Raw genomic sequence first — 17,010 nt, 5'->3', positions numbered from 1 at the left:
AGCAGATTTTTGTGGGAGACCAAAAGGAATTTGGGGAGGGGAATCAGAGAGAGTCCCCATGGGAATTCCATGTCTAGACCACATGGAGGGATGACAGGATGTATTAACAGGAACAGACCAGGCAGCAGGAATGCCAGAAATATTGCTGTCATCTCCCTCTTGAAATATATATTGAGCCCATCAGACTACTTTGTGGTTGGAGCCTTTTCACAGGATGGAGGCGACAGGAATCCCAGTTTAGAGAAGATGATCGTTAGCATTTTAGGCTTGTCACTGACAGATATGACATGTTTGCCTCACAGTGTCATCTCCAACAGTATCCAGCTGCTGGTTCAGGACCTCGATGCTGCCTGTGACCCTGCTCTTACTGCCATGAGCAAGGTAGGTTTTCAAGGAAAGATCCCCACTCAACTTTGATGAATCATTCCAAAAGGTTTCCGTGGCCCTTCTCTGAGAGCTGCTAGCTCTGCGCGTGCTAGAGGTGTCAGCTTGAGGAGTAGAAAGAAGGTCCCTTTTTGTACCTGCTAGCCAGGAGCCACACCCAAGGCACGGGGCTCAGAGCACCAGGAAACTAAAGCTGGTGTCAGACCAGTGAGACAGCAACACACACTACTCCCTGAAAAAATGAGAGATCAAAAGAATGAAGTCAGCTTCTTGTCCTTCTAAAGTAAGAGACGGAACAAGTGTCTGCTGTGCATGTGCATTCAGGAAACAGATGGTGTTTAATTGGTGTCCGTAACAGGACAGCTTTCTTTTCTGCCGCTTTCAGGCACACAACATGTTTTCCTCACCACTGTGAGATAAACGTCTTCAGGAGGATCTCTCAGCAAATGAGTAGATTCTCCCTGGCTTCACTACCTTTCATTCTTACCCAGAGAGCTTTGCCCACTTCCCTCTAAACTCGCTTCTGGCTCCTGGTGTATTTGTTAGGAGACAGCAAGAGGGTAGAATCAACCTTGAGCCCATTGAGTCCTTGGAAGAATTTGTGTCAATAATTCATTACTTATTATCTGAACCATTCTTTTGGGGCTTCCCAGCTTCCATCCTGGGGTATTTATCTTCGTGTGGGGTGTGTGTGCGTGTATGTCTGTGTGTATGCATACCCACATGCGTTATGTCTCCCTCACTGGGTTTCAAACTTCTAGGGGCAGTGAATGGACCCATGCCTTCTTTATATCCCTCAGAGCTCTAGGCAAAGCTTCCCATCTGAGTACCCACTCAGTGCATCCTGTAGATAGGTGAGCTGGGAAGTGTGAGGCTTTCATTTCTAGAGCACCACCAGAATGAAGCCACCCCCGTGGAACCTTCTAGGCCCCCAGGTTCCACTGCCTGCCCTTGGGAACTCAAGGGAAAGCTTTTCTCCAGGGGCAGCTTGGGCCAGCAGCCAGCACTCTGTGTAGGAAGATGTGGAGGGGAACTGTTCATGCCAGAAAGTTATATAAGCAGAAAGTTGTCTGAATTTGGGTTAGCAGAGTATTGTAAATATTTAGTGAAAATAGAATTAAAACTGCAACTCTCATTAGTTTTGCCCCAAGGTGGGGGCTGTGAGGGAACTGAAGAGAAAAGACGGAGGAGGGGAGTCTTGATATGCTGGGTGTTACGAAGTCACGGTTCCGGAATAGTGATTGTTTCACCAATGTGCCATCACCCTGGGAATTCCTACCAGACTTTGGTGTGTCCTCACTTGAGTCCTATTTTCCACATTCTCCTCGTTCATGTACAAGCAGGTCCTTCTGCTCTGAGCAGGAGAATGGAAGCTGATGCATCCTCCTGAAGAAGTCAGAAACAGAGAGTTTCGGGTTCATTTTGTAGGCTCTGATTATCCCCTAGCTGCTGTTGAATGTTAGCTGCATCCTGACCATGATGCGTTCCAGCTGCCATCTACCCCCAAACCTCTGCACACTTTAGGTTGGAATGCAGCTGCTGAAAGAATTTTTACATTTACCAAAGGAAGACGTATCCTGCCTCCCTCGCTCCTCCCCTCCTCTCCCCCAGTAAAATAACGCTTGTAGGACTTTAACACTCCAGGTGTTGCTTATATGAACTGTCAGTTCATTAGGTGGTTTTTCCTCACACTTCTTGTCTCCCCAGCCCCCCCCTCACCCCCCAAAAACTTCCTAGCCAGAAAACATTAACAAAGACTGGATCTTCAGACTGAGTTGTTTATACCATAGAAAAACCACGGACTTGGGAAACTAGCAGCTGGTAGGCCGTTATGTTTTGTTCTTCTGCATCCATGTGATGAAAATGACCAGATATAAACCAGCCAAGTGGTCGTAAATTGACTAAACAAATTCTTTCTGTTCCTTGTCCCTAGGTTCTGTATTTTCTATCCATCAGGCTGTCAAATGTGGCTTCTTCCTCTAGGACTTTGGGAAGCTTCCATTTTGTGATGTGGTTATTTATGGTGGCATGTTCCATTTGGCTTTGCCTCCTGTTGAATAACTGGTATCTGAATAACTGTGCTTTATGAAACACACTTTGAGTCTGCAGAAGATGCATGGCACTATACTGGGAGCGCTGGGCTTCTGTTGTTAAGGCTGGACAGTAGGCTTACCATGAAGTCAGGGAGACACAGTGGACTAACCAATGGAATAAGTAAGCAGTAAAATAAAGTGAAAATAAGAACTCATGCACATGCCCCGACAACTGAAAAGTTGGGGTTCATTGGGTCGGAAAAAGGTGGCAGACAGCTCTGAGACAGGCAAGGAAGTGGGAAGAAATTGAGCCAACACCTAAATGATTAAAGACACCTGATTAGCCAAAGAGAGGAATCGGCGAGCTCTAGGCATAGGGAATGGCTTGGGTAGAAAAGCCAGCATACGATCAGAGGAGTAGAGAGACACACAGAAAAACGTCTGTGCTTGGCAAAGATTGAGGAGATTGATCTGAATGGAACCAGGAGGCAGCACAAATTGTGAGAGTAAGGCCTCTTGGTAAGATGAATCATGGCAAGTTAGAACTGGAAAAGGACCTCAGCTGGCCTCTTACTTTGGTACGTCAGTCCTTTCATTCTTCCCGCTTTGACTCTGTAGAATTCCTCATAACAGCTCTTAGAAACCTCCTCTCCTCAAGCCCCTCCTCTTCTCTGTGTCCCCTCTTTCCTACACAAAAAAGAGGCCAGTCATCATGAGATCTCTCTTTTTAAGACCCCTTGCCCTCATGCCCCTCTTCCTTCGGGTTTCTGAAAACAAGCCCAAACCAGCCTTCTGTGTGCATCCTTGATCCTGTCTCCTCCCCGAGTTTGCTCTCTGTCATCTCCACCCCCGTTTTTAACCTCCTCCTGCTGTGTATCAACACACCCGGGTTTCCCTCATCTTAAAAGGAAATATACTTGGTTCTGCCATCCCCTTGAGCTACTGTCCAATATCTCTCTTTCCTTTCCTAGCTGACCTTATGGAAAAATACATCTTTATTTGTTGCCTCCATTTTCCACGAAGCCTGTCCTGATCCCCCCAGTTATTAGTGTTTCCTCCTCACAAATTACCTTGTAATAGGCACAACGCTCATACTATCCTTCCCACCCCTACAATATCATAAGCTCCTTAAGGGAAGGCACTGTGTTACTTTGGCCTTTGTATTCCCAGTGCCCACCATAAGGCTCCTTGTAGAGTAGATAATTTATTTCTTCCCCCTTCCATTAGATTGTGAGCTCCTTGAGGGCAGGGGCTATCTTTTGCCTATTTTTATATCTCCAATGCCTGTCACATAGTAGGTGCTTAATAAATGTTAATTAACTGACTTCTTTCAACCCCTTGTAGTTTGAATTCTGACCTCACCAACTCAACTGAAACTGCTCTCTCTTGATGGTCTCTTAGTTGATAAATTGAATGACCTCATCTCATTCTTCCTCTTTGACCTGTGCAGTAGTTGACACTGCTGACCCTGCTCCCTCCTGCACACTTACTCTTCCCTGGGTTTTTGTGACACTGTTCTCTCTTGCTGACCTTGATTGAGAGCTGGAAGGCTCTTCAGAGGGCATCTGATCCAGCCTGCCCCGCCCCGCCCCCCAGCCTCCTTTGCTGGATATCCTGCTTCCTAACCATGGGTGTCACTCAGGGCCTCCTCTGGGTCTTCTTTTCTCTCTCTCTCCTTTTTCTCAGTGAGCTCATCAGGTCCCTTGAATTGTTTTCATGTCTTTGCAGATGACTCCTAGATTTACATACCTAGCCCTAGTCACAACAACTGACTTACAGTTCTGGATCACCAGAAGAGGATATCTGGTCCTCTAAGCATCATTATTTCTGTTGAAGGCCTCTCCCCAAAATATCCCATTCATCCAGGTTTTCAGCCTCTGAATCATCTTAGGCCATTCCTCCTCCTTTCCCCCTCTCACCCAAGCAGCTGCCAAGTCTTGCCTCTCCCCTTACGGCTACGACCTTCATTTCAAGCCCTGATCACATCTGTCCAGTCTGTTTCAGCAGTCTCCTTGTTGGACTCCTGGCCTTATGAGTTCATTTGATCCTCTTCCCTGTGGCTCCCAAAGTCATCTTCCTAAAGCTCACATTACTCCATTTACTGCTCAAGACTCTTCAATGCCTTCAATCGTTTGAAAACTCTTCTTCATGTCAAAAGCTTGTACTTGGTCTCAAAGACATCAAGGAATGGCCAGTGATCTTTGAGGATAATAGATTATAGTTAATAGATGATTCTGAATTTAATGTCTAATGTTATAGGATTAAAATGAAGAGAAGTTAGGAGCATGGACCTTTGTGAGGACCGTCAAAGGCTGTGATGCCGACATTACCCCTTCCTGCCTGGTATCCTCTTTTTTTTTTTTTTAGTGGCCCTGTGGTGAAAGGACAGGTCTCTCAAATAAACCTAGTCTTTACCCACCAATTGAAATTCCTATGACAGGTAAGCAAAAGTGCCTTTAGAAAGTTACCTTTCTTTTGGCCTGAGTGTCTCTGCTCTAACATCCCCGAAGGCATTTGGAGATGTTGACACGGTCCTGGTCCTTGTTTGCTTTGACTGTGAGTGAGCAGATCTATTTCAGAAGACTCCTTGAACTTCCTTGTTGGAGAAACATTTCAGTTCATTCTCTAGATTTTTATAATGGTCATTTTATGATAAAATGTTTGTTGTATTTGTTGACTTGACCACATTTCTTTTTCAAAATGACATTTTAATTAATATCTTCTGTTTTTATATTATCTATATTTCCTAATGTATCTTAAGGTCAAGGAATGTCTATCCCCTCCTTGTCCTTGCCCCCAAATCCATCCTTTATAATAAGGAATAAAGGGGGGGGAGGGAGACAAGGAATTCTCTAGCACAACCCCCCAGAGCATAAAACAGTCTGATATTACTTGTAGTACTTCATACCCATAATTCCCAGTTCCTGCAAAGAAGTGGGAGAGGCATCTTCTATCTTCTTTGGAATCAAGCTTGGTCATTTTGATTTCACAGCATTAGGTTTGTGTTGTTTTCCTGGTTTTGCTTCATTTTGCATCAGTTCTTATGTGTCTTGTGACTTCTTAGAATTCATCATTTTTTACAGCACAGTAACATTGCATTACATTGATATACAACCACTTTCTATTCAGCATATTAACAAGCATTTATTAAACATGCACTGAGGAATACAAAGAAAGGCAGAGACAAAGAGTCCCTGTCCTCAGTGAACTTACATTGTAGAAGGGGAGGGGATAGATCCATAAATCAGGACATATGCAGAGTCTGTACAAAGTACATTGGAGGGAGGCTGCCACTGCCAAAAATACTGCTATGTATGGGGCCTTTGGAAGAAAATCATTGAACGCCTTAGTGTATGTGTCCAGCAGAACTCTGGATATTTTAGTCAGTTTCTTTGTATAATTCCAAATTGCTTTCCAGAATGGTTGGACCAATTCACATCTCCACCAACAGTGCAGTGTGGAACATTATTTTTAAAGCTGCTGTTGCCTTTGGGTCTTTGCCTTCTGAAATTACGAAGAATGATACTTCCTAGTCGCCTCTCCCTTTCTTCCCTTCTCTCTCCCTCTTCTCTCTCTCTCTCTCTCTCTCTCTCTCTCTCTCTCTCTCTCTCCCCCCATTCTTCCTGTCTCCCCTCTCTCTTTGCCGCCATTCTTTTCTTTCCCTCCTTCCTTTTTTCTTCTCTCTCTGTCTTCTCTCTCCTCCTCCCTCCTGTCTTTCCTCTTTCTCACGTCCTGTGTCTCTCTTCTCCTCATCTCCCCCCTCTCCCTCTCTTTCTTCTCTTCTCCCCTTGCCCATCCCCTTTACTCCTATCCCTCCCTTCTCTCCTTTCCTTTCTTCTCCCTCTTCTCATCTTCTCCTCTCTTTATCCTTCCACTTATCTCCTCTTTCCTCTCCCTCCCACCTTTTCTCATTTATGCTGATCCTGGCTACCCTTGAAGCATTTTCTCCTTGATCAACATATCGCTACTTTCCTGGCATTTTGGTTTTCCTACATCTTGGGTCCTGCTTTCTTCCCACATTGTTTTTTCTTGTTTACTCATTGCCAGTTAAATACCAGCTGGAATAATCCCAAGAAAAGCACAAAAGGCAAAACTTGAAAGTTGGAAAACTCCATTGAAAATGTCAGGAGCAAAGTTTACCAGAAGAAGTTAGGCTCATATTTCCACTGATGACTTTTCATGATGTTCTTTCTTCCAGTCGAGCTACTGTTTACGGCCCCCACCCCTTTAAAAATGCAAATATATTTATATTGTCCTCACCCTACTTTGGATGGCCAGTAGAGTGATTGGATTTCTTTTACCAGTAGATTTGTTTGTCAGGGGATGTAACAGCCAAAGCCACAGATTGGCCAGGAGGGCTAATGAGCGGCCACTGGGCAAAGCCACTGAAATAATTCGCCAGTCGTTGGAGGCAGTGAGTGACAGGACAGCCCCCGTGGTGCATGCCAAAGCTGTGTTCCCCAAACAACAAAGGCCTTGGTAATGTCCTTGGCCCACTGTATTTTAAAGTATATATTCTCATTTTGTTTAAATGAGTGAAATCATGAATCAGGGTTGTTGTTGTTGTTTTTAAACTTGGCTAACAGAATCACAACTGGCTACGGTGTGAGGCATTTCATTTTTTCCTGCAAATTGACTTCGTGTGGCTATGAGAGGCAGTATAGCCTAGTGGCCCCCCCCCAAAAAAAAAGGCACTCTGCTTATTCCGGTCCTCACACTGTTTGCCCTGCCTGGAATACTGATCTGCATCATAGCCATCCTTCCGGACCCAGCTCAGTTGGGGTCCATTGGAAGGTGGAGCAAAGAGCTCTTCCCAAAGCCTCCATTTAAGGAGGGCACCTAGGCCATCTGTCTCTTCATCAGCACTCCCCATCCCCCCCCCAGCTTCCTTTTGTGTGTTGTCTTACCCCTTAGATGGTAAGCTCCTTGAGGGCAGAGACTGGCTTTCTTTTTCATATGTGTATTTCCAGTGCTTAGCAGAGGGCCTGGCATATGGTAGGCACTTAATAAATGTCTCTTGACCTACTGACTGAAGACTTCCCATAGCAACTCCAGCCCACACTGACCTCTCCCCTTCCTGACTTCCATAAGCTAGACTGACCGGCTAGCTTGTATATTTGGATATCGTGTTAAGTTGTCTCCTGTTTGTTGTATGGATCCGATCCTTGCAGCAGGATAGCATGATGGTGGAGTGCTGGCCATGGAGTCAGAAAGGTCTGGATTCCGATCCTGCAGCTCGTCCTTCCCAGGGCTGCCGCTGATCCTTTACAGCTTAGCTGCTCAGGTGGATACTGGCTTCAGGCCACTCCAGTATGGGAGTTCCAAAAAATCCCACAGATTTTTGACATGTTCAATATTGGCCCAAGTGCCCAGCCAGCACTGACAGTGGCCAGCCATTATTAGAAGTAGTTAGACTTCTCACTTTGGGGCGCACATCTGTGTATACAGGGATTAGACCTGGTAGAGGGAACTTCCAGGTAAAGAAACTCCCTTTACCGGTGCATGTTAGCACCTCTTCAGCACAGAGTCTTAGTTGCTAGTGCACTTAGAGATTACGTGACTTGCCCAGGTCACATAGCCATCTTATGTGCCCAGTTTTTCCCGTTTCCATGGCTGTCTTTCTGTCCACCACACCAGACTGCCTCCTATCAAATGATCGAAAGGGGATGTGAGGAGGGAGGAGTCTTCCTCTCCATTTCACCGTGGCTCTCCGTCTCAAATGGAAACATTGCAGTTTTTAATTAGGTGCTTTGGAACGGGCGGTTCTCCCATGTTAGAGGCCGCCAGTATATACCATACTGTTGTTGCTGCGTTGATAGCTGTTGCTAGTTGTGAATTGATGGAATTACCAAGAAAACATCCCAGAGTCACCTAGGAAACATCCCCAGCATAATTTGCCTTTTCCCTCCCTCCGTCTCCCGAGCAGTCTGAAGTTTTGTAAAATGTTGTTAAACAAGATCAGGGTGAGGGGCGGGGAGAGAAGAAATTGCATGAAGATGTAAAGGGCGTGAGAAGGTTCTGGCCTCTCCCTACTGAGATCACGTAGCATCACCTAAAGAATTTTCTCATCGTTTGGGTGGAGTCAGTTCCCTAAAATCACATTGGAGGAAGAGCCGCGGCAATAAGATAAACAAGTAATGAGGAAGGCATCACGCACAGCGAGAACTGGACGTGAATTACAGCTTCTCCTCTAGGGCCTCGTTAGGGGATGGAGCTGACCTGGGCCCTGCGCAAGGGCAAGCTCTGCCAGGCCAGACCTGCCAGGCCTGGAAAGGCTTTGAGGACGTGCCGAGGATGGACCTTGTGTCTTTCTCCTGAGGACTGGCCCAGTGACGTGTGGAGAGGCTGATCACCAGGGGACTGGATACCATGTGGTTCATTGTTTGTCAGCCGAGGCAGCTCATTAAGAGCCTTGTCTTGAGGCATCGAGGTGCTCAGATTAGCTTGGGCATGACATTGACAAAATGACACGTCTTTGAAGTTTTGAAGTGTTAGGACATAAAGTGGACTCTAGCCTCCCTTTGGAGCAGCCCGGGCCCTCTGGGCCTGTCTGGAGGTATCTGTCTGTCATGGTTCTGGCCATAAAGTGGCCGTGTAACCTGGACCAACATACTAAATCTCTAGGCCTCCATTTTTTCCTCTGTCAAGTAGTGGAGTTGGTTGAATAGATGGTTCTTAAGATATTTTTCAGTTGGAGATTTGATCCTCTGGCCCGCACATGTGTGAAGCCCACACCTAGAGGAGCAGCATAGCACTGGTGGCCGGTATGAAGAAATACTAGTTCATGGGCTCATTGGAGCTCTATAGAAGCTGCAAAACCGTCTGCATCCACGTCTTTCTTTTTGCCCCCTTTCTCTAAGAACCTTATTTTCTTGCCAAGAAACAGCAAGACCACAGAATTGTGTACCTCTGTTTCTGCACAGAGAGGATTTGGCTTGGTATTCTTTTGAAGAAAGGATCAGCATCATTTTGGGAGGCCAACTTAGCAGGATTCTTCTATTACTTTCATTCTTCTCGTTATTAAAGGACCCACACTTAAGCAGGATGTGAAGAGATGCTATTCCTTAACTCTCACATCCAGCTATGAGTAAGGTCTGAGTGGAGCGTGGTCTGGTGGTGGGTAGCACACCTGTGGTCCCTGCTGCTGGCAAGAATGAGGCAGCTAGATCCCTTGAGCTCAGCGTTCTGGAGAGCTGAGGCCCAGTAGGTGTTCACACTTAAGCCGGGCCCCAATTTGATGGGCCACCAGCCTGCCGAAGAAGGGGCAGACCCACTCAAGTTGGAAGAATGGAGTAGGCTGAAGTTTCTGTGCAGTTGTCCCAGGCTTGGGCCCATAAGTGGCCACTGTACTTCCAGCCTGGGCGGGAAGGGAAGAGATCCAGGCTCCAAAACAGAAATGGAGTGGAGGTAGATACTGCCATCCTAGTCAGATAAAGTCACTACCTAGGCTGAGAGAGGCCTTGAATAACTGTGGATTTTTCTTTCTAGATTTCATTCATTCAGCAGATGTTAACTAATTGTTCTGATTGCTCATTAAACCTGTGTAATGTACTCTATGTTAACTCCAGAAGAGATGCAGAGGTAAATAAGACAGTCTCAGCCCTCCAGGAGTTGGTAATTTAGTCAGCATTAAAGAGCCTGTGGACAGATTAGTGCAATGGAAGAAGTGCCTAAGAGTGGTACTGGTTACCATGAGGTCATAGGAGAGAGAGAGAGAGAGAGAGAGAGAGAGAGAGAGAGAGAGAGAGAACTCATTTCCTCCTTCACTGCTGTCTCATGTGGTGTCTTGACCTTGTTCCTTACCAAGGCTACCCCTCTACTTGTTCAAATGATCCATTCCATCCTGTCTCCTCCAACAGAGTGCCCTCTCTGTCATCCCCACTCTTTCCCTTATTTTCAGTGTCTCCCTGTCTCTGGGCTCATTTCTGCTGCCTACAAACATGCCCATGTCTTCCCTGTCCTGAAAAATCCCTCACTTGAAGCTTCCATCCTTACTGTCATCCTGTCGCTCTTCTGCCCTTTGTAGTTAAAGTCCTCATTTGACAGATGCCCTTACGTTCTTTTTTCCTGTTCTCGTCTTAACCCCTTATAATCTAGTTTCCGACCTTATCATTCCACTGAAACATCGCGCACGAGCAAGAACTGGAGGTGAGTTACCAAAGTTACCAGGGATCTCTTAGTTTTCAAATCCAGAGGCCTTTCCCAATCCTCATTCTCTTTGACTTCTCTGCAGCCTTTGACATTGCTGGTCACTCTCTCCCTCTTGATATTCTCTTCTCTCTAGGTTTTTAGGATAGCATTGGTTCTTGTCCTACCTTCTCTGACCACTCCCTATCATGCTCTCTAACCACAGGTCCCCTCCAGGTTCTGTGCTGGGCCCTCTTCTCTTCTACTTCTATACTACTTCACTTTTTGATCTCATCAGCTCCCTGGAATTTAATTACCATCTCTATTTAATTACCATAGTCTAATGAGTCTCCAATCTATATATCCTGCCTGAATCTCTGCCGACCTCCATCTGCCTTTCAGACATCTTGAACTAGATGTCCAATAAACAGCTTCAGTTCATTGTTTCTAAAATGGAATTCATCTTTTCCTCTATATCCTCCTTCCAGGAGTCATCCTGGCTCCTCATATCTCTTATCCCCTATATCCAAGCTGTTCCAAGACCTGTCGATTTCACCTTTGCAGCATCTCTCCAATATGCCCCTTCTGTCCTCTGACACTGCTACCGTTGTGGTGCAGACCGTTATCACCTTGCACTTGGAGTATTGGAGTAGCAGCTGGGGTCCACCATCCTCAGGTCTCTCGCCACTACAGTCCATTCTCCAATCAGCCACTAGAGTGATTTTCCTAAATCAGAAGGTGTGATTATGCTACCCCTCTACTTAATCCACTCCAGTGGCTCCCTGTCACTTCCAGGATCAAATACAAAATGCTGTTTGTGTCCAAAGCCTTTCGTTACCTGACCCCTCCTACCTTTCCGGTCTTCTTACACCTTACCCTCCCCTCCCCCAACATGCATTCTTCTTCCATCCAGTGACACTGGCCTCCTGGTTGTTTCTCAAACAGGACCCTCCATCTTTTGGCTCCTGTCATTTCCTCTGCCTGTCCTCTGTGCCTGGAACCGTCTTCCTTCTCTGCTCCGACTGCTGACCTCCCTAACTTCCTTTAGGTCACAACTAAAATCCCCTCTTTTACTGGGAGCCTTCACTAACCCCTCTAGGTTATTTCTTATTGTTCCTGAATAGCTTGCTTTGTATACGTTTGCCCTCCTTGGACTGTAAGCTCCTTGAGGGCAGGCACTTGTCTTTTGCCTCTTTTTGAATCCTCAGCACTTAGCACAGTGCCTGGCACATAGTTAGCTCTTAATAAGGATTGATTGATTGATTGATTGACTGGAGCTGGCAGTTGCATTGGACCTTGATGGATGAGTAGGATCTTGTTAATCCGTCACAGTGTGGCCATCTCTCAGTACTTGGCATGGAACTCATCCCCCAGATTTTGATCCTAGGTTGGCTTCTCCCAGCCTCCTAGCAAGGCACCTGTTGTCCAATCTGTGTACACTTAAATGGTGCAAATTATTTTCATATCCATTAAAGCAAAACATAACCAGGGTTGGATAGGAACCATAGAAAGTCATATTTTTCAGTTATCTGTTGCTTTGGATTATTTGCATCATGGGTTCTGTCCAGCCTTACAGATAATTGATAGCAGACCATTGATGATTTGGAAACTCAGGAATAATAACTCCCCCAGTTTTATTTTCTTTTGGAATAACACTCAAGCTTTGGCTTTGACCACAGAAGGCTGGAAACTCTACTTCTATCATTTTGGGTAGAGAGCTGTGCTTGGTATATGTTATGGTTCTGTACGAGATGAACAAGGGTACAAGATGTTGTTGGAAGTGCACTAGGAGCGAGTGTGCCGTGTGGAGCATCTGCTGCTGCAGGTTCTCAGACTAGAAGAGAATACGTTCAAAGACAGTGTGATGGCACAGATAGGGTCTTAGTCTGTACAAAGGATCCATTCAGAGACCTGTTTCTCTGTCATTTCAAGTTTTAGAAAATTCGTATGATGGATTGACGTAATTCCCATGAGAAGGGCCAGGGTAGCTGACAGACAGATGGGATTCCCCAGTTGGATCTGCCCCAAAAAAACAGCATTTAAATTCTCTAAGTGGATGTACTTTTGTTGAAGATGAAGATGGTGTTCCAAACTTGAGTAACAAGATGAGAGAAGGCATGGGCCTTGTACATGGATGTCTGGGCTCAGAGCAGCATGTGCTCTTATGTCATGCCTTGACAATTCCACACCCTACTGCACTCGGACAAGCCAGGCAGATTCCTTTAGGAACCAGGTGAAATTCCTAAGGTTTCATACTCCTTCTCCTCCCCCTACCTCATCTCTACCAACTCTAAAACCACAGCACCTTGCAGCTTTCCCCCTGCCTGGCTCCAGCACTCACAACTCTTCCTCTGTGCTCCCTTTTCCAGATGCAGTGGCAAAATGTTGAGCACGTTGGTGACCAGAGTCCATACGTCACCTCTGTGATTCTTCACATAAAGCAGAATGTCCCCATCATCCGAGACAACCTGGCCTCCACACGCAAGTACTTCACTCAGTTCTGCATCAAATTTGCAAAGTAAGTTTGGGATTTTTCTTTCCACTGCTTTCTTAAGAAAACCATTTTCTTTTTACCATTTTACCTTTTCTTTTTTCTTTTCTTTTCTTTTCTTTTCTTTTCTTTTCTTTTCTTTTCTTTTCTTTGCTTTGCTTTGCTTTGCTTTGCTTTGCTTTGCTTTTCTTTTCTGCTTCTTTTTCTTTTGGCTAGGCAATAGAGTTAAGTGACTTGCTCAGGATCACAAAGCTAGTAAGTGTTATGTGTCTGAGGCCAGATTTGAATTCAGGTCCTCCTGACTCCAAGGCCAGAGCTCTATCCACTGAGCCACCTAGCTGCCCCCCATTTTACCTTTTCTTAAGAAAAAAGGTAGAGTGCTTTCCATTGTCTGATTGTGACCCAGTTCCCTGTGGACCTTCCCTGGCCATTTTGTTAAGCCAGGTCTGTCCTCCAGCACAGCACTTCTCCAACCCCATTTGGCAATAGAAAAAAGGTTTCTGAACTTGCAGCAACCACAACTTAGTTAAAAATCAAACGCATAATGAGTCTGAGGTGTTTCTGGTGGCACTTGCCCATGTTGCCTCTCGAGACTTCACTGAACCTTGGTGCTGAACGCAAAGCATGCGCACTTTGCACTCTTGACCCGTTCTTCCTGGTGCACCCCAAGGCACACTCCAGGAAGGCTGACTTACTTCCGTGTTAGTCTAAGAAGAGCATCACTAGAGTCAGTATGGCCTTTAAAGAGCAGAGAATATCACAAAGCCAAATGGAAGTGATTTGGGAGTCAGCAGCAGCGAGATGGCAGAGGATAGAGCGCTAGCCCTGGAGTCAGGGAGACCTGAGTTCAAATTTCAAAACATATAGTAGCTCCGTGTCCCTAGGCAAGTCATTTACCCTCTCTGTGCCTCAGTTTCCTCAGCTGTAAAATGAGGATCCTGCTATCACCTGCCTCCCAGGTTTGTTGTGAGGATCAAATGAGATATTTGTAAAGTGCTTTGCAAACCTTCAAGTGCTATATAGATGCTGCTGTTGTTATGATCTGAGGTTTTGTCTGAACCACACCAGTCTCTTGGTGTGCATAGTCAAGAACTTTCTTTAGTCATTTTTTGTGGTATTTTGTCTCCTCAACTATATTAGAAACTCTTCTAGAACAGAGGCCGGAGCTTCTGTCTCCGGGGCTCTTAACATAGAGGCCGTGGACCAGTCTAAATAGATTTCAGGGAGTCTATGAGCCTGGATCTGAAAAGAGTGACACCTTTATTTCCCCCAACCCTGGTGTTTGATTTCCTTTATTGTCCTGTGTATTGTATGTACGCATTTACAAACACTGCTCTGAGAAGGGGTTCCTGGGCGTCTCCAGGCCGCTGCCCAAAGCATGCAGTACACACACAAGGTTAAGAACCTCTAGTCTCTCTCCTGGTTTTGTACCTTCTGCCTCCTCGGTGCCTGCTGTGTATTTGGAGCTCTTAAAAATGTTGTGGATAGACTGAATGCATCCTTGTTTCCCAGGAGGTGTGGTATAGTGGAAGAGCCCCAGATCATAGGATAGTGGCTCGATCACTCCTCCACCCAGCATTTATCACAAGCACCTGCCAAGAGCTGGGGCTACAAAGAAGGGCAAGAAAAGCCAGTCCTGCCTCTGGTGCTTCTTGCTCATTCGATGCTAAGCAAGTGCCTTCACCTCCCCGTGCCTCAGTTTCCTCGCCTGTAAAATGAGGTGGTCTCTGAGGTCCCTTCCAGCTGAGGATCCGTGACCCTGGAATCCTAAGACATTTATTGTGCCCGATCGAGATGCCCGGCTATGGCACATGATACAAAGTCAAACGCTAATAGGCAATGACGTATGTGCCTCATAAGTGGGTGAAGACAGCTGCAGTGGGGAAGGCCCAGGGCAAGTGCCGGTGGACAGGTCCCTGAGGTCTCCAGGAACTTGTGCACAGCTTTCTCCAAGCATGAGTTTGAACATAGGAATGTTGGCGCCTTGAAGTAATAGGCGCTTTGCTGCCTGACTCCAGCCTGGTCTTCCAGACTTCTGGCTTCCCCTGAGAATGTGCCAGTTCCAGTACATAAAACAGGCCTTCTTAACCTGAGCTTCCCCCACTGGGACTGTGGATACATTGGGGGGGGGGGCGAGTGGGAGGGGGGCGGGGGTGAACTTGGATGGGAAAAATGATCGCATTTATTTTCACTAACCTCCAACTGAAATTTAGCATTTCCTTCAGTGATGAGTGAAGATAAACATTCTTGTGAGAAGGGGTCTGGTCCACATGCATCCCCAGACTGCCAGAGGATTCTGTGGCACAGAAAAAGTGCTGAGCTCCTGTCCGAGAGTCAGGTAGCTCTGAGCAGCCGAGTAGCATGCAGGCCTTTGAGTCAGGGACAGCTCCAGCAGGGTCCTCCAGGGCTGACTGACACTGCCGTGAGCTCCCCAGGGACGAGGCACGCACCTGCACCTCGCCTGCAGATTTCTCTCCCAGTTTGTACTCAGTTAAGGCTTTGAGGTTATTTTTTGCCCTGCTTTTCTCAACAACAAATCTTTAAGGAATAACAAGGATGGGCTGGGTTTTACAGTCAACTTTGGTTCTAGTTTATCAGGAAAAGGATATGGTGGGATCTGCAGCGGGCGTTAACGTTTGCACTGTGGCAAATGAGCTAAGAGCCAACATTCCGTCTTCTCGCTCTGGGTGCTCATTAGTTTGTGTTAAGAGCACTGCCTGATAAATCATATGCTGACGCTCCCCATAATCACTGTTAGAAATTCTGTCTCAGTGAAAATGTATAATGCTTAAAACCTCCTACGGGGACTGCACAGGGGCTTGCCTGCCTTAGTGAACGTAAAGAGATCACAGAAATCCATTTTCTCAGCTAGTCCCAGCACAAGTCTTAATGTCCTAGGGGTGCCACATCCCTTTAAATGTCCCATGAAGCCCCCACTGAGGTGGGGGATAAAAGCTCCTGCCTCTCAGAAAGGCCCCGTCTAAAGGGAGAACTCAGAAAGGTGTGACCTCGCACCCCTTGCAAAGCCGAGACAGTGTCTGCCGTGAGATGGGGCCCCCCGAGGCTGGGCAAGGCCAGCGCCTCCCCACTTGGCTCCTCCCTTCCTTCTGATGTCACCCTCACTCACCCCTGCAGTCTGTAATCAGAGATGTCACTCCTTGATCCGCAGCTTGCTTCCTTCTTCTAGCAACAATCAGACCACAAGGCCAAAGCTCTGGATCCTGAAGAGGCCGTCTGGTCTCATCTGTTTCAAGGAGGGGAACTGAGACTTACTGAGGTGAATTGACCTACCCAGGATCTTACAGGAAGCAAGCTTCAGTTAGAATTTTAATTCCAGTGGTCAGTGTTCGCACTCCCTGTGCTGAGCACGGCCTTCCTTCTTCCCCTCCTCCTTTAGCACCATCCTCTGGACACAGCTAAATGCTGCTGCAGCCTGGAGGAATTGGGAGGGATGGCTTTGGAAGTGAGTCTCCTGTACTCAGCATGACCAGACCAGAGGCGGGGGTCCTTCTGGGTTCTCCCTTTAGACTCCAGGCTGCTTTCATAGCGCTTCCTTTGGCATTTCTGCATCTGAGACCTATGACAGCTTCATCTGCAGACGGAGCTCAGGCCACTGTGCTGGGGACCTCTCCTGGAGTCTTCACCCATTTGTGAGGCTGCTCTCCCCCAGAGGTTCCTCTGGGCTGGACTTTGCATTTTTGACTTGCTTCTCTCAGGTCCAGTCTCCTGATAGAATGTAAGCTCTTTGAGGGCAGAGCCTTTCCTTTTATCTTTGTATCCCAAGCACTAGCATAGTGCCTCATGTAGGAGAGGTAATGTTTAATAATTAATAAATGTTTAGTTGAATTCAATTTTAAAATATAAACTTAATAACCATCAAAAACACATAACCCAAAAAACCCCAACTGCATGTAATCGAATGTAAGCAAAGGACCTGTGATTTTAGCAGTGAAGGTGTTCCCCACCTGTGTAAAT

At 46.4% G+C, this 17,010-nt stretch overlaps 1 protein-coding gene across 2 annotated transcripts in view; it reads left to right on the top strand.

Moving 5' to 3' along the window:
* The window catches only part of VPS53 (VPS53 subunit of GARP complex), a 136,049-nt gene that overhangs the window by 106,528 nt on the left and 12,511 nt on the right, over positions 1-17,010 (top strand). For both annotated transcript variants that reach the window (XM_021006922.2, XM_078154771.1), the window contains exons 17-18: positions 303-381; positions 12,914-13,062. In XM_021006922.2, coding sequence (XP_020862581.1) covers positions 303-381; positions 12,914-13,062 — 228 coding nt within the window. The remainder of the gene's footprint in view (positions 1-302; positions 382-12,913; positions 13,063-17,010) is intronic.

Source organism: Phascolarctos cinereus, unplaced genomic scaffold (assembly GCF_003287225.1).
Source record: "Phascolarctos cinereus isolate Bilbo 61053 unplaced genomic scaffold, phaCin_HiC Scaffold_5;HRSCAF=322, whole genome shotgun sequence".
NCBI lineage: Eukaryota > Metazoa > Chordata > Mammalia > Diprotodontia > Phascolarctidae > Phascolarctos > Phascolarctos cinereus.
The sequence above is the reverse complement of the archived record's forward strand: the minus strand, read 5'-3'. Positions and strand labels throughout refer to the sequence as shown.